The sequence below is a fragment of the Macaca mulatta genome, chromosome 15 (assembly GCF_049350105.2).
Source record: "Macaca mulatta isolate MMU2019108-1 chromosome 15, T2T-MMU8v2.0, whole genome shotgun sequence".
Taxonomy (NCBI): Eukaryota; Metazoa; Chordata; class Mammalia; order Primates; family Cercopithecidae; genus Macaca; species Macaca mulatta.
Genome location: NC_133420.1, coordinates 105,521,047 through 105,537,983, shown reverse-complemented (window position 1 = coordinate 105,537,983; position 16,937 = coordinate 105,521,047). Strand labels below are relative to the sequence as shown.

General features: G+C 38.8%; 1 protein-coding gene and 1 long non-coding RNA gene across 2 annotated transcripts in view; one reads left to right on the top strand and one right to left on the bottom strand.

Moving 5' to 3' along the window:
* Positions 1 to 16,167, bottom strand: part of RORB (RAR related orphan receptor B) — a 189,896-nt gene extending 173,729 nt beyond the window's left edge. The window contains 1 exon segment of the mRNA NM_001260751.1: positions 15,532 to 16,167. Within this exon segment, the coding sequence (NP_001247680.1) occupies positions 15,532 to 15,538 (7 nt within the window). The 5' untranslated portion in view covers positions 15,539 to 16,167.
* A 181-nt stretch (positions 16,168 to 16,348) lies between these two features.
* Positions 16,349 to 16,937, top strand: part of LOC114672672 (uncharacterized) — a 216,760-nt gene continuing 216,171 nt past the window's right edge. Inside the window, exon 1 of the long non-coding RNA XR_003723056.2 lies at positions 16,349 to 16,507. This is a non-coding gene — a long non-coding RNA (uncharacterized LOC114672672). The remainder of the gene's footprint in view (positions 16,508 to 16,937) is intronic.

Here is a 16,937-nt window from a genome sequence, read left to right as displayed (position 1 = left end):
CTGTGAACACAAGTTCTGAGTTAAAATTCCTTCTAGATTGAATTATTGTCATTATCACTAGAACACAATTGATAAAAATCACATACATATATTACAAATTTTATATTTATTAGGTCAGTGCAAAAGTTATGGTAGTTTTTGCTGAAGTAATGGCAACAACTGCAATAACTTTTGCATCAACCTAATACTAAATATAATAGTAAATATTAAAATAAAATTTACCTTTTAATGGACCAGAGCAAGGTTTTTTTCTTTCACTTAATTCTGCTACTTTTGCTTGACTATTATTTACTACTAGAATGTAATGGGGTTTCACATCGATTCTATTTATGTTTTGTTTTTAGGAATGCAAGTGTTGAAAAACTTATTCACATAAATATGCAGAGGAAAGTGGAACTAATTTTGCCATAGCAATTGAACTCACTTCTTTAAACTCATTCTGAGATATATGCCTCAAATCACATAGCATTCACATAGCATTCTATTATCAAAAACTATTTTTAATGACCAATAACTGAGAATTTGAATACATCTTCCTTCAATTTCATTGAAAGTAAACTACCTGACTTGCAAAAGACGATTTTGCCCATTCATTAAAATCACTCATTTTCTCAACGTCAAAATCAATATTTCAAATTGTCTGTTTTTTACTGCAGTGGAAGTTTTCCATGTTGGGAACCATGTACATAATAAGATTTGAAATGAGTGAGAGAGTTCAATCTTTCTTTTGTGGAGTGGAAGTGAGATTATTGTAAAGGGGGAGGCAGAAAAGAGGAAGCAGCTTTCTCAGAGAATACACACAAAAAACCAGGATCCTAAAATGATTCTATTCAGAAAACCTTCATATAGTCCTCGGGCAACATTTCTCAATCTCAACATTACGGGCATTTTGGACAGGATGGTTCTTTGCTTTGTGGGCTGTCCTGTATATTGCAGGATGTTTAACAGCATTCCTGACCTCTACCTATGGGACGTTAGTAGCATCTTCTTAGTTGTGACAACTCCACATTTTTCTAGATATTGTCATGTATCTCCTGCAGGGCAAAATCACTGCTTGTTTTGAATAACTGCATTAGGGGTGTTAGTACTAATGTATGAAGACTACTTTAGCAGTGAACATCATAATGAATTCTGCCCTATTAAATAGCAATGAGTTTGTAACAGTCTTATGAGCAAATTGAGATTCTTCATTTACCACAGAGTGTAGGAATATTTAAAGCATTCCCACAACTCTGCCAGTGGGAATCCATTCATCATTCATCTTATATTTTGTGAAGTGGTATGTATGTGTTTGTATTCTTTAACATCCTTAGGAATTGCAGTCTTGCAGCTTTGTCAGGGGATAGATACAAGCTAGTTTAATAGACACAAATTGAAGGCAAGTGGACTAATTTTTCTGTATGAGAATCCTGATCTTTCCTCTAACATTTAAAATAAATTTCCCCAATTATGAGCCTTTAGAGACAAAAAGAGCAATATTAACCCACTATTAAAGAATTTAACAAGGCAGAATTCTTCTTTTCTCAATGATGGAAAATGTTTTTTTAAATTCATCTTCTTCTTATTATTATTATCACTTGTATTATTGCTATTTCTAGTACCTATTGTGAATTGTAATATATGATTCTCAAAAAGACCAGACTCTAAGGTCTTGAGAGTATGGGATGGAATTCTATTCACCTGTGTATCTTCAAAACTTAAGATAGTGTCTGGTGCATAATAGATCCTTGATGAATGTTGGATGATGAAGGAAAGAGTAGTTGTGCCAATATCAAATTAGTTAATTGCCATCAAACTTTCAACTTTAACCTTATCATCATACTAGATGACCTCAGGCAAACGGAAGAGCTAAAACACAATGAGTGAAAGATAAAGCATAGCCTTATTACTATGCCAGAGTAATTGAGCATTCATTCACTTTGACACTTTAAAAAAAAATTTTCTTTTGCTATATAGATGAGGGCTTGCTATGTTGCCTAGGCTGGTCTTGAACTCCTGGCCTAGACTTCTTACGCACCAGAACCACAGGCCTGGGCCACTGTGCCTCCCACACTTTGACACTTACAACTGATCTACAGAGACTCTGTGGGAAAATTTGAAAGGATAGAAAAAAGAAGAAGAAGAAGAAGAAGAAAATAGTTTCTAAAATGTTAATATCAAGGGTTGATTTTTAACAGTTTTATGTTTTCTTCAATTGCTCTTTTATGGATTTTTATATAATTTAAGTCATATAGTACAAACAATTTTGCATTTTACTTATTTTTTGTTAGTCTTTATGCTTAGTGGTCAGGATAATGTCCTTTTTGCTCACCATTTTATCCTCGGTACCTAAAATAAATGATTAAGTACATGTAGATATTTAATGCTAGTGAAGTACATTGAATACATCACGAGTATATAATAGTATACACAGTGAATACACCTTACATGAAAGTATGTGGTAAAGAATATTACAACTAAGGTTTTCCTGTATATTGAAAACATCATGGTGAGGCTGCAATACGTTTTTAGGAACAGGTCTTTAGTTATAAAGTCTTTTCTGTGCTTTAGTTTAGTTCTTTGGAAAGATCCCAGAAGGTGAATTGCTGGGCTAAAGAGTATGCTATTTTTAAGGGTTTAAGTTACAAGACTGTACCACTATAAATTCCTGCTACAGAATATGAGGGTGTCATCACAACTGCTATTGTTTGACAGGTGAAGATGCTACTCATTCTGTTTGCATTCTTTAATAAGTGAAGTTGAGCTCTTTTTTTCAAATGTTTATTAACCACTTATATTTCCTCCTTTTATAAATCAAATATTTATATTTTTGATTTGGTACAATTTTTTGAAGTGTGGAAACTGCATTTTAAAACTGTTTAAAAAGCGCTCTTTTATATTTTAGAGTTTTCTTTAGTCTGGCTACTCTGGGCACATTCCTATTCATACCTGTCCTGAGTATCTCAAAAGATTGCTGTGTGTGTCATTTAGACAGTGGCTACATAAGCTTATTGAGAACTATGAAGTACGAAACACAGGCAAGAGATTATTATAAATTTTAACTGCTATTACATTTGTAGAGATGAGACTGCGTCTGTCAGCTCCTCTCAGGTTTACATAGTTCCTCTCTTAAATGTTTTCAGAATTTTCCTTAAGAGCAGCTGCAGAACACAGACTGACAGAATTAGTGAATATGAAGAAACATACCACTATATCTAAAACAGAGCAAGCAAAGAAGATATTTTACATGCCGTGAAACAAAGAGGATCACCTGAGATAAGTGTGAAGTCTTTTCAACCTGATATTGTTAAACACAGTAGATACTAAGTATAAGATGAAGAAAACCCAATGTGGCTCATTTTCTTTCTAATAGCATCTGTGGTCAAATTGAGTCAAGTTGTGGGTGTCAGGACCATTCTATAATACGATCAGTTGGAGTCCTGCAGAATAAATGACAGGGTAGGGTTGGTATTTCAAGCTATGTTTTTTATAGTACAGTTTACATTAAAGAGGCCTGAAAAATCACTAACAGTAGACTAATAACTGTGCTTTAAAGAATTGCAAATAAACTTCATTTGAAAGCATAAAAATTAACCACATAAATGATAGCTTGATGTAAGGAATATTATGTTTCAGCCAAAATGCAAAACAAATTAAATTGCAATATTGTTAAGGAGGAGCAGAACTCTGCATTTCTTTAGAATTAATGTCAAATTTAATTGTTTTTTTTTCTTTATAATGCTGGGCGCAATTAGACATGGCACCTTCTTAATGTTGTCAAGGTTCTTTCCTTAAGAAAACATCTTATGCTTGTACATGACATAGAAGGATGATAATAGGCCTTTGATATAAATAGTGTGTTGATGAGAGTTCCAGTCTCAGTCAATCAGACAAAATTAATTAAACTCAGGTGGATAAATGGTGGTATACTAGGCTATTAACATAGTTTTTTCATTGAAATGCTTATAGCTGAAGATAGAGAACCTTCCTCTTAACAGGCGTAAAAACTAGAGGAAAGAATTGACAAGCTGAGGGTCAAATGAGTGCATTCACATCACAAACTAAAAGTGTATGTTGGCTATTGAAGGAAGATAAATTTTTTTTATTGTCTTCATAGCTATTTCTGACAAAATTGCTGCCTTAAAGTGGATACAGATTCTTAGTGAGGAAAAAAATCTATAAATATCCAATTTTTTCAAAATTTTGAAATCCATATAAAAGAAGATCTGTTTGTTTATAAAATTAAATATTTGGAACTTTCAAGGGAATAATTACGGAAAGATAAAAAATTTACCACTTATACATTGAATTTGTTATTATTTTGACTAGACAGATCCAGTTTAGAATCTATAGATGTTTCCATAATACTTATTTTATTTTAGTTTTTCCTCAGATTGGTAAACGCCATTATCATTATTTTGGGAGTGAAAGCTGTGGAGTGCTATGGTTTACCCAAGGGGATCTTGTGATTAAATAACAGTTTTACTGTATTATTCTCTATTCTTTATGTGGTCAAAACACTGGTGAGAGTTGTGGTAACAAGTTTTATCTTAAGGGCCAGTGCTGGCCAAATGGTAGCAGAGGTTGCATTTGGACTTAGCAAGTATTAATGCCATGATTGATTAGGGATATCTACTATCAATACAGGGGTGGCAAAAAATAGTATGGCGAGAGAGAGAGCATAGATTAATAAAAATAGAACTGGATTTGGAGGCAGGAACCCTTGTTTCCAGTCAAATTTTGGTATTAGACTCTTTCAACAAATGTCATCGATTTTTCTCATTTAAGAAAACGGGACATAATTAATATTGAACATTTGAGAAATTCAAATGAAACAAATGTTATCTAAGGAATTCCTTAAGACTTTTATAAGAAATGTAGTTTTGTTGTGCTTGAGACTGTTGCCTTGGAGGGTATTGCTTCTTAGACATCATAAGTGTTCAATAGTTAAGATTTGCTGAGTTGCATTTAAACCTTCTTCACTATAGAAGGGGTCACCTACAACTCTGTCAGATATTCCCCTTTACTTTTAAAGCATTATTTTATTTTTTAAAAGTATGTATTTTACTCTTAATCAGTACACAAATCAACCATGTTAGATAATCTTTCAAAAATCATTAATGAACATAAGGATACAGTACAATTTTGGTGGAAAAAATTCCAAATCAATTTATTTTATTACAAAAGAACACTTTGTAAAACCAATCACATAAATTTTAATTTATTCTGACATGAGCGACAGCCAGAACTTATCTTTGGTAATATTAGTAAACAAAGTAAAAACACAACTGGAAGGGTATTAATGCTCTCTGACTGGGATATTTCTGAGTTGTCCTTGGGATAATTTACTCCAAAAGCTCTTTTCCTTTGGTTCTTAACTTTTTTTTTTAATCACAAAAATGAAAGTATATATGCAAGGATAAAAGTGCTTAGAATTAAGCTTATTAAAAAGTAGTCAGCATTTAAGTGGGAAAAAAAGTCAGCATATTGAACTGTTTGTTTTAAATTTACTTTTAGAGCAAACAGATTAATAAGTTGGGATCTTAAAAAATTCTAAATAATTTATTTAAAATATTTTATTTTTGTCAAAAACAAACTATTGCCAAGAAGCATGTACCTTAACGATATGATGTGTTTTTCCTGAACAAATGTTCCTCTATTCTACCAGACTGTGTGGCATTTGCTCATACTCAACAACTGTGGAAATTTGGAACAAGGTTTCTTCTCCTTTCTTTAAAAGTCTTTAATTCCTTTGCATGTGCCAGGCACAATTTATATACAAGTTAACAGGAAATGTTCTGTGTAATAATTTTATTATTTGTCCTGACAATGATAATGAAAGCCAGTTATTCATTAGGAATTCAGTATGTCTAAGTTCTTGAAACTTGTGTGTTATTGTTTAGTTCTGGACTCTGGAATTCAGCAGCTGCTGGATGGTTAAATATGATTTGAGTGTTTATTCTGATTCAAGCTATATGATAAAATTTTTACTTTGGACACTTAGAATATGAGTTTTCATACTAATGCAAATTACAAACCCACATGAAGCCCTATGTGGTCCTTTCCTTGGACAGGTAAAATGACACTTTTTAAATGTAGCCTGTCAAATACAACTGGTTTCACTTATTTTCATTACACTAGGCAAATAAAAATAGTATGTCTGCGTTTCATGTTCTCAGAGCTAATTACCGGCAACAACACATTTAGATCCTATTTAATAAGATTGTCTTTAAATTGCTTTTTAATGGAAAAACCAAAATAGTGGTTTACTGTTTACTAAGTATGACGCATATTTACATAAAAGCTAGAGTAAAAACACTAGACTCACGTTATATGTAACACTTTAAGTAAAACGACTATTCTCCAAGGGTTTAGCCTCCATTCACCAACCAGAATAGTACACTGGCCCAGGCATAACATGAAGTGGTTGTATGTGTCCATTGTCACACAACCTAGGAACACCAGAGACAAATTGCAGTAAGGGGTGGGGGAATGAGTGTCCAGAAAACTGGTTGTCTTATTAAATAGCTGTGTAATCGAGGCTAGTAAAAGTTACAGGGGCCTTCCAAGCCTTTTTGGAAAAACTCAAGAAATGGAATCATTCATGCAGTTCTTGAATTCTTCTATTTGCAAGAAAAAAACTGGAAGTACCACAGCCACTATGTTATATGGATATCGTTACAACAGAAGGGCACAATTCCTTCGTCTAATATATTCTATGAATACTCAGCATTTAAAACAATTATTTATGTTTCAAGACTTAAAAGGTATGACTGTGTGGTCTTGCCCACTATGTGGAAATTTGAAGATGAGATTCATGCTAATGCAGGGGGTTATGGCCAAGAGTGACAATTTGGCTGCTTGCAAGTTTCAAATGGAGGCATTTGCTTATGTGAGTTTATCCCAGCTCAGAGCCTCTTTTTCAGCTTGTGGTCTCAGACATTTGATTTTACCAGCGTTTCACAGTAGATCAGACATTAGTATGAGGACCCATGTTAACTCAGTTCACAAGAGCCAATGTCTAAGACCAGAATGACAAACTATCCTTTCGAAATGACAGAGCTTTAACTGAGGACTGTAGTGGACACTTTTCCCAGCCTGATCAGCAACTCACTCACAGTGCTGGGGTGGAACCGGCTAATATTTGCCTCTCACACTCAGGTTTTTATTACTAAGAGTCTCCAGAATTTTCCTTCTTTAAATATGCTGAAGAAAGAGAATAGCTCAAAAGTCAGCAAGAACACTATGTGTTGACTTTATAACTTAATTTTCAGGGTACAGTGTTATATCCAAGTATGTGGAATGGGAGAGTTTAAAGAACATCACTGTGGCCCTCAGATATGGCCTACGTGCTCTATTACTTCAGTGGATTTTATTCTACTTGGTATCTAGTAATCTAAGATACTCTCCAGAGGAGATATCACTACTTTCAGATCATAGCTTGAACATTAAAGAAATTGAAACTCAATATATATCTGCCATTTCCCTTTTTAAAAAATAAATAAGAATTTTCCTTATAAAAACAAATGTATATGGATATTATAAAGTATTTTTACGTTTTCTTTTTCTTGGTGATACTTTTAAAAAAACAAACTATACCCTCTTCCTTACACTGATATTCATCTCACCTTCAATATATTTTCTTTTTGTAATTTAAAAAATTACCTTAAAGGACTTTTTTTTTCAATTGTCACTTAAGAATAATTTTACTACTAAAAGTTTTGAGAGGAGTACTATTATTTGTGCTACATCAGATTATGTTCTTTTTGGGATAGTTCTACTATAAACTCAATTTCACATAACACCAACTATATAAGGCAACTGGGGAGTACAACTAACAGTAATTTAATAGACCTCATTTACGATGAACAAATTAACCCAAAGAGGGAGTTCTACTTTACTTATCTTTAGAGGCCTATCTCAAACATCACTTCCCCTTTGAGAGCTAGTCCGACTTTCTGGTAGCGTCCTTGCCATGTTCCATTGTGCTTTCTCTTTGATCCTAGCTTCGACTATACAGATGACTGTGCTTTATCAACCTGAGCATCCCTGGGGTTCAGGCCTGTACCTTACTTTGGGTGGATGTATCCAATAAATCTTTAGTAAATAAATATGTGAGTCACATACATTTCTTTTTATATATATGACTGTAAAAGATGACATCATCTTTGAGCTTATTCCTTTTAAAATTAAAACTGAAATATTTTGGGAAAGATGGTATCATTCTTGTACTTGAGAGTATAACTTAATTTGGGCTCCTAAAAATGAGTTGATCAATGAGTTTGACAAAGTTTTCAGAACAGATGAGAATCAAGCTTAGTTGGTTTCAGATAAGGAGAGACATTTGTATTTGAAAATATTAAAACAAAACAAAACAAAATAAAGCTGGTCAGAAAATTAAAATTAAATAAATCTACATTTTTTGCAGCTAATAATACTCATTTATTTCATGCCAAGTTCTGGTTATAAATGCCAAGGCCTTTTTAAAAAGCTCTTGCTGTTTCTTTTTTAAGGATAATTTTGTGCTTAAATTCAGAATACCATTTGTACATCTAATTCAGTCCTAAAATATTGTATATCTCTGGTTGTCACATGATTACAACATAATCTAGTGAAATTCAGTTAATGGTGTAGCAGTCTTTAAAAGAAGAATTCTATATTGAGCAATTGAGTGAGAATTTTTTAAATACACAATTTAAAATTAATTTATTGCAATATTTATTGAAAAAAGCTTTACTATGAGGTAAACTATGTAAGAGTTTTCTTTAAGTGTCCCGAGTTTTTCATATACTCTACAGTGCCAAGATATTTGGTTCATATGAGCACAAAGTAATAAGTAGGGTAGTAAGAAAAGCATAATTTAGTAAACAACCAGATTAATTTGATCTTTCTTTACTGATGTCCGTGATTCCCCTAAATTGGAGAAATATAAGCCAGGACCACATGATATCATAACTAATCACACAAAAAATGACATTAATAAATACCCATTCTAGTAATTTTAATGTCAGCATACCCAGCCAGTTAATAAAATATTTACTACGCAGAGGTGAACATGCTTAAGTCAAAGCAAATTACTTTTGTTCTTTTATAAGAGCATATTTTTGAGTAAGATTTTAGCCTCATATTTTGGCAGAGGCAAGATGTTCGGTTTGGGTTTTGTAAAAACTTGCCTGTATCAAGAATATCCTAATGTAAATTTAACACAAAATGTATCATTTAATTATTACTATAAAGTTGTAATCTATTTACAAAATTTATAAAATAACTACTAACCAAGCAGCATGCATGACATATTGAGTATAAAATACTGTACCTTCTAAGTGTTATTTTTTAATGTTTTAAATGCTTACTATGCAAGGTGTACAACAACGTGGGCAGAATATTATTGAATAATTCTCGCTCCTCAGATATGCACTAATAAATTTGCACTTATTACAGAGCCACCAAATCTGGGACTTGAGATATTAATGGCCACATAGATATATTTTAGAGGTTACCTGAGCAAGCCAAAAATCTAGGTGGTTTGAAATATACAATAATTTTGTCACATTATGATCATAATATTTCCTTTCATAAGAATCTACCCCCAGTGCCATTAGTTAACCACATGGTTATTATATGTAGCTTGATTCACTATAAATGCCGTTATAACACCTGTGGTTTCCCTCATTAAGAATTGAATGCATGGGGTCAGGGGTTGAAAGGGCAGCATATGCGCTATGAAAGAACTAGTTAACACAGCCTATTATATTGGTGCACTGGTAAATCTCATTTCTATTCATCAGATGATTAGTTCAATCAATATTTATTCCTCTATGCTTCCTTTGTCTTGTGCTACAAAGGAAACATCCTTCAAATTCATGGCATAAACCTTGTTATCTATGAATTTGTTGCTTAATTTGAGAGGGAATATTTTATTTACTTGGCAGTCCTGAATTCTTTGATTCCCTTTCCCTCTAATTATCATTAGGTAGTATAATGGAGTTTTGTGTAGATTATTTATAAATAGATGTTATTAACAGTTTCTTTTTTATGAGACTCTAGTACCACGTGTATTCATATCTTCCCTTTGAATGCTCTGGAAAGTTGCTTCTGTTTCTCTAAATATGTTTGAGTTTGGAAGTCTGGATTGTGAAAGCAAAGATAAGAATGATTTTCTCTCTCAAATATTCATTCTTCTTGTCTGAGTGGGTGGTTATAGGCACATACATATACATATTGCGTATCAGTGTGTATCAACAGACGCCTCCAAAGACTGCTATTATCTGCTGGGGATTCTGTTAAGTCAGAGATTCTATTCAAAGTAAGATAAATATTTGCAAAAAGCTGTAATTGGAAGATGATTAAAAAATTACAGGAATAATACTTTTTGTTTAGAGTGCTTATTTCATCAAAGGTCATCATTCATTATATCACAAAAGATTTATTTCATTAGTCGGCTTGATTTCTATCCCTTAGATAAGAATAGATAGAATAACAGAACTACATCTAGAATAAAAAACATACATTAACTATTAAGCACAATTTCCATTTCTAATATTTACTTTTCTATATATTTTAACATCACAATAAATGTTTTGTTAATGTTAATTAAACTAATGCCAATATAAATGAAGCCTTTACTTTTTTTTATCTTTGTAGAATAAACACAGAAATATTTTAGTCTAAAGAAATTATCCTCTCATATTATTACAATGTCACCTCAATCACTAATAACTTTTGCACTCACAACGTATGTGCTCATGAACCTTTGATGTGTTTCAATTTGGCCAGAATTTGACAGTCTTCACTTTGGAATTAATTCTTATTTCCTAATATGTTTACTTGTAAGGCTTAAATTTCACCAATGCACAGTGGCACTGATATTATTGTTCACAATTTTAAGCCTCACTTTATATACAAATTTGCAGAATCCCAGCAGACCCATACATATATAATTTTTTAACTAATGATTTTTAAAGTTATAATGTTAAACTATTAATTGAATGCTATAATATGTACTTTAAATTAGAGGTATATTATTCATTGCAATGGAATAATCTAGTAATGTGCTGTGATTTATACTTTTATATCTTAGAACTACTGTAATGAGAGGTCTAAAAACCATATAGGCCGTCTTGTATTTCTAAAAGGTGAATACAGTTTTATAAAAGGTGATGTCATAGCTGAAAAAGCAATTTACTTATCTTTTTATGTAGAAAAGCTTTGTGTATCAAATCATATTAAATCCCTATTGACAATTGTGTATACACTACTTTTGGGGGAAAAAGTAGGTATTATGAGATTTAAATGTCATTTTCATGAAGACCAACCCAAAAACTTTGTAAATTTTTGGTGTAATAAAATTTTTGTTCCTGTAAAATTAGGTTTCATGGCTTGGAAACACTTCGTTTAAAATATAATCTATGCAAATACACTCCTGAATAGTTGTTTTTATGGCTGATCATAGTTCGGTGTTATCAAATTGCTGCCAGAATAAGTAAATGTTAACATTCATATTTGGTTAAGAGTATAAAATAATGTTTTTATGTATGTTAAATGATCACATAAACCACTTTAATAATGATGCAAAAACTCATCTTTTAGGGATTCTCTAATGAGCAAAAGCTATATTGTGGTTGATAGAAAATCCAAAGATTAGTAAGTTTTAAGTAAATGTCGACAAAGGAGTTTTAATCGTGTGTCCCTCAGGTTTATAAAGTTTGCTGCTCAATTTCTTCATCTACATTTTCCTCCTGGTTTCCCAATTTCTGATTGTTAGAAAATATTGAAAAGTAAAAGCCTTGGTGGTAACAATACCTATCCCAGAAGTCCAGTATGTCAAGCACTCCTGTGTCATAATACGTGTTACAAACTCACCCATGATGCTGGGGGAGGAAGGAGGACAGAGTCACTAGAAGGTACCATTTAAGAAAATATTTTATTTTTATGGCTATATATTATTTCATCAATACTTGAAATACAGCTTCAGAATTTCCTTTTAAACTGTTTGAATAATTACGTTTCTTGGAATGAAGACAGAGTACTGATGATTACTTAATGAGCAATTATTAATGGACTACTAACAGAGATGTCCTTCCAGCAATGTTTTTTTAATTGCGGGAGGTGGAATGTTGGTTAGAAATATTTAACTGGAACTTGTGGAGGAAATTAAGAGAGACAACTTGTTTAGGAAATCTAAAGGCTCTGCCAGCAGGACATTCAGAGCTCCATACTTCTGAAGGGCTGCCATACCTCTAAAAGCAAGCCGCCTCTTTTCTAAAGTTTAGCACTTAGTAAAAATTAACTACCTGCAAATAAGAGAGGAATACTAGACTTTAAAAAAGCCAGACCCAATCCTTGTTTATAGCAAGCATAAAACCAGATTTCTAATCCGCCCTAGCGACAATCACCTATTGATTGCGACGACATCTGTGCCCCTGTTTTTGGAAGCGGGGTTTTCCGTGGAGGCAGGACTGAAAACTCCATTTCCGCGCCCCTGTGTAATAAACAGCCCACAGATCTTTCAAGAAGGACCCTTGAAACCCACACCTCAGCTCACTTCTTTCTCACCTAGTGATGGGCCCAATTAAAGGTCCTCCCTTCTGCCTTCAGAAGTTATTCCTTTCAGTAGTGAAATCTACGGAGAAGCCTGTCTGAACTTCTGTGGTACCCTCTCACAGACAAAGGATGAAAGGCTTTGTGCGCCACCAAATACAACCTCCTCCGCCCCAGGCCAGAGTAAGCCACCGCGCTGTGTCCGGGACTCAGTTCAGCCGTGGGGCAGGACAAGGACGTCAAAGATCAGGGACTCTTAACCCCTTTCTTTCCCCGTAGCTTCCCTGGGGATAAAGTCTCTTAAATGCCCTAGGCGGGGGAGGAGTAGGGGGGTGGGAATAGGTTTGCTGGATTGGCCCCGAAGGAGACCACTGAATCCCAGATCACCTTTCCATCGCGCAAAGCGCCCTGATTCAGGACAGTTGTCAGCTGCAAACTGTGGAGCCCAGGCGCTAACTAGGACCACCTGGGAATGGAAAGCGCGCGCGTGTGGATGAGGGAAATGGAGTGGGCCCACGGTAAAGCCCAGGTCTAAAACCGTCCCTCTCCCGACAGAGGGTGCTTAGGAGCCCCGCACGAGCGAAAGCTGATTCTTTTCCCGCTTTCACTTCTCAAGTTCACTCTCAAGTTCAACCCCCAACTCCACAAGACGTCAGAGTAGCCTGGATCTTTTCTGAATCCCATTCTTATGGAACAGCCTCTCATACTGCGGAAGGGCACTGTCCGGAGATAATATGAAGAGGTAGTAAAGAAAGACACTAGGGGTCAGGAAAGGGCAACCAGGAAGGGCGATAGAGCGACCTGGCCATCTTTTAAGCTTACATTTTCTCCAGCGCGTTCCCCTAAGGCCGCCTGAGAGCTGCCTCAAATTAGAAGTTGTAAGGGGTCCTCGGACGCCTGGCTAGGCTGGCGCTCTCTGGGATAGGTCTGTGGGCTTAAACTGGTTTTCTCAAGGTAAGCATGAGGACCAGCGCCTGGCTTTCAATCCTTCCAGCTTCTGGAGTCCTCAAAGAGACCGCCGTGGCGAACTGGGACAATCATCTGCAAACTGCTCCTTCAGGAGAGGCTAGATCAAGCTACAACCCACCCCCACCCCGCGCCGCACTCCATTCTACCATGTAAGGAGTGAGCGGCTTTTATGCCCTAGGTCCTAGTGCCGGGTCCGAATTGAGATGGAGCATGGTTTCCAAGAAAGTATGAACCCAGCCACAGGGGGAAAGTTAGAAGGGAAGAAGTGGAGGCACGAACTGGCAGCTCCAGACTGGGACGGGTGAAACCGAAAGAATGGATGGGATGGTGAGATGGGCTAGAAAAGAAAAACAAAAGACTGGGCGTCTCTTACTAAGCCAAGGTTCTCTGCTCGCCAATTGCCCAAGTATAGTTTCTTGAAAGAATTTAGACAGTGGAGCATGTAACCAACCCCCAACCGGTACAATCAGCTGGAGCCAGCGCGCACACACACGGGTGTCCCACTCCCAGCGAGCCGGCCAATCAAGACCATCCCATCAGGACGTCCTTGTTTCTTATCTACAGTCAACCCCCTCCCCCATGGACAATCTCTCTCCGTTCCTTCTTCTCCTTCCCTTTCCTGACACATCTCAGCGTCCAGTCAGCAAACCCTTGAGTTCAGGCTCGGGGCTTACCGCGTGCGGGAGGGAGTGGGAGTGAGACCCGCTGCCTCCTGGGGTGCTCCTCGAGGGGAACAGGGGGAGTGGGTGGGAAAGGATCACAGTCAGTGGAAGGAGGAGACCAGTGATTGTATCCCAACTCTCCCAAGTGCTCCCTGCCTAGACCACCTCTCTCCGAGTCTGGGATGCAGGAAGGTCTGGAGCTGGCCGTTACTAACTTTCTGTTGTCAAGACCCAGGGGTACTTGAGAAGGATAGAGAAGAACCCCCGATGAACAGCGGTGTGGCCAGGAAGAGAGACTGGGGGTGGGGGTGGGTGCCCAGAGCTTGCACAGATCCCCATGTCAGGCGGACACCTGCCTGGCTCTTCAGTAAAAGAGTGAAGAAAGGCCGAGCACAGCGCGAAGGAAACCTGAGGTCTCCGGCAAGGCAGGAGAGGAGACCAAGTGACTCCCCGAAACCCACCCGCCAGCCCTTCGAGAGGCCCAGAGTTCAGCCGGAGCAGGTGGAACGCTACAGTCCCTGGCGCGCATCCCCACAGACCCCAGCTCGCCCGGGGGTCCCGCCGCCGCCAACGCCTGCGACTGCGAGGGTCCTGGCCCGAGGGTGCACCAGCACCTCCTTCCACTACTGGCCCTTTATCTGACAAAAGAGCCGGAGCCCATGGCTCTCTGGCCGTGAGTAGTGTGGCCTTTCCAAGCCTCCAGAACTTTCTCATTACAACTTTTCCAGGGTCGCACTACTCCCTGGGCCGCGCGGGCTCGGGCACGAGGACCTGGCCAGGGCGCAGCGCAGGCACGAAGGCGCGCGCCAGAGAACTAACTGTTCCCTCAGCCGCATCCAGCCTCGCAGCACGGCTCTTCTGCTTGCTATTCCTGCGAAGGGACATGCCTGCTGGCCAGGACGCTAGTGGGCCTCGTAATCTGGCGAGTGTGTGCCCGCGCGTGTCCACCCTGCCCCCGGCCGGTGCGCCCCGCGCGCCCAACCCCGGCCGGCGACCACTGCGCGCGGGGCACTTCCAAACTGCTCCTGTTCAGAGGCATCCCTCTCTCGGCTTTCTCCATCCCGCGTCCGCTTCCGCACCCGAGAGCGACAAGCAAAAATGATGCAGTGCAACTCAAGGACTGGTAGGAACCAAGTAGCCTGTCTCCCCTCTCCAAAAAAGCGCCCTCCCGCGTCCCTCCAGAACTCCCGAAAGGCATCAACACCTTCCCACAACTTTCTACGCCCAGGCCATTTGCAGCCCCACCTGCGAAAGCGAATTCGGGAAACTGCGCCTGGACAACCTCTTTCCCCTTAGACTGGGTGCCCTCCCCTCCCCCATCTCCCCGTCTGGCTGGAGTTGGCCGGACTCGGGGAGCCTCGGTGCCTGCAGACTCGCTTACCTCGCATGGTGTGGCCGCTCTCCCGCTCCGCGTAGTCATGAAGCTGCTCCCAGCCCGAACCCTGGAGAGCCCAAAAATCCCGCTCAGCACGAGTGAAGAAGGTGGTCGGCGAAGAGCTGCGCTGCCGAGAAAACCATCCCTTTAGGCGGACGCCGTGGCCGCAGGGTGACGTTTGCCGTCGCCGCCGCTATGTTAACAGTTTTGATGTTGGTGGTGACTGTTTTGATGATTGTTTGTTTGTTTGTTTGTTTTCAGGAAGGGTGAAAAAAAATGTTCTGGCTGTCTGGTGCCTGGGTTTTGTTTTGGTTTTGTTTTTCTTTTTCTTTCTCTCCAATGTGCTTGCTTTTTAAAAATGCCACCGCCTCCGGCTCAGAAGATTTCTTTTGTGATCACTTGGACTGAGGAGGAGGAGGAAGGGCAGCAGCAGGAGGAGGAGTTGGTGGTGGTTTTGTTAGTTACAAAGAAGAGGGAGAAGGAGCAAGGGGGAAAAAAGGAAACAGAAAGAAAAGAAAGAAAGGCGGTGTGGATGGCAGAGCATGTGCGTTTTCACATGACATCTGTGCCTGTTAGCGGATCCACAATGTGAATTTTCACTGTTCAGTTACAGGGAGGAAGGGAGCAGCGAGAGAGAAAGAGAGGGGAGAGATGGAGAGAGAGCGCTGAGAGGGGCTTATACGCGAGGGCGGGCTTGGCCGCGACTTCCAGGCCCCGCCTGCTGTCAGCGCAGCCGCCAATCAGCGCCCAGCAGCGCCTGGAGAGGCTGGGACCGCGGGGAGGGGATGCGGTGGAGGCGGGGGGTGGGGCGGGGGCTGGGGACGAGGGATTCCGAGGCGGCCGGGGCTGCGACGGGGAATTGGAGACTGTCCGAACTGGGCAGAGGAGAAGGGCCGACTGGGAAAGTCGGGCAGATCCGCAGGTGACAGGCACTTCCGATTGCAGCAGAGAAGGGGACACTGATCACGGAAAACCTTCGGAGGCAAGAGACGCGGGGCTCCCCGGGTTTCACGTTCGGTCCCTCTCTCGCAACCCCCACGGGCCCAGCAGAGTTAGTTTTGAATTTATGGCAGAGCTTTGCCGAGCGCTGTTTGGGTAAACTTCGGTCTCCGGCAGGGGTTTCCGTGGGCAGGTGGTTTGGGTGTTGGTGGTAGAATAATGCAAACCAACTTCCATCACTTTTAGCATAACTAAAATGCAGTCCCATGCAAGTAGCTATCCCCTTCCTTTAAAAACGTCTGTCAGATGCTCCCTGACCCTCTTCTAAAAAAAAAAAAAAAAAAAAAAATTCGTGTATGTGTTCTTTTGTCAGGGAAATTGATTTTTATTAGCATTTGGAGAATCCCATGGAGAGATGGACTACAGGACTGAAGGAAAATAGCTCAAACTGGAAGTGTAGCCACCTTACTAAT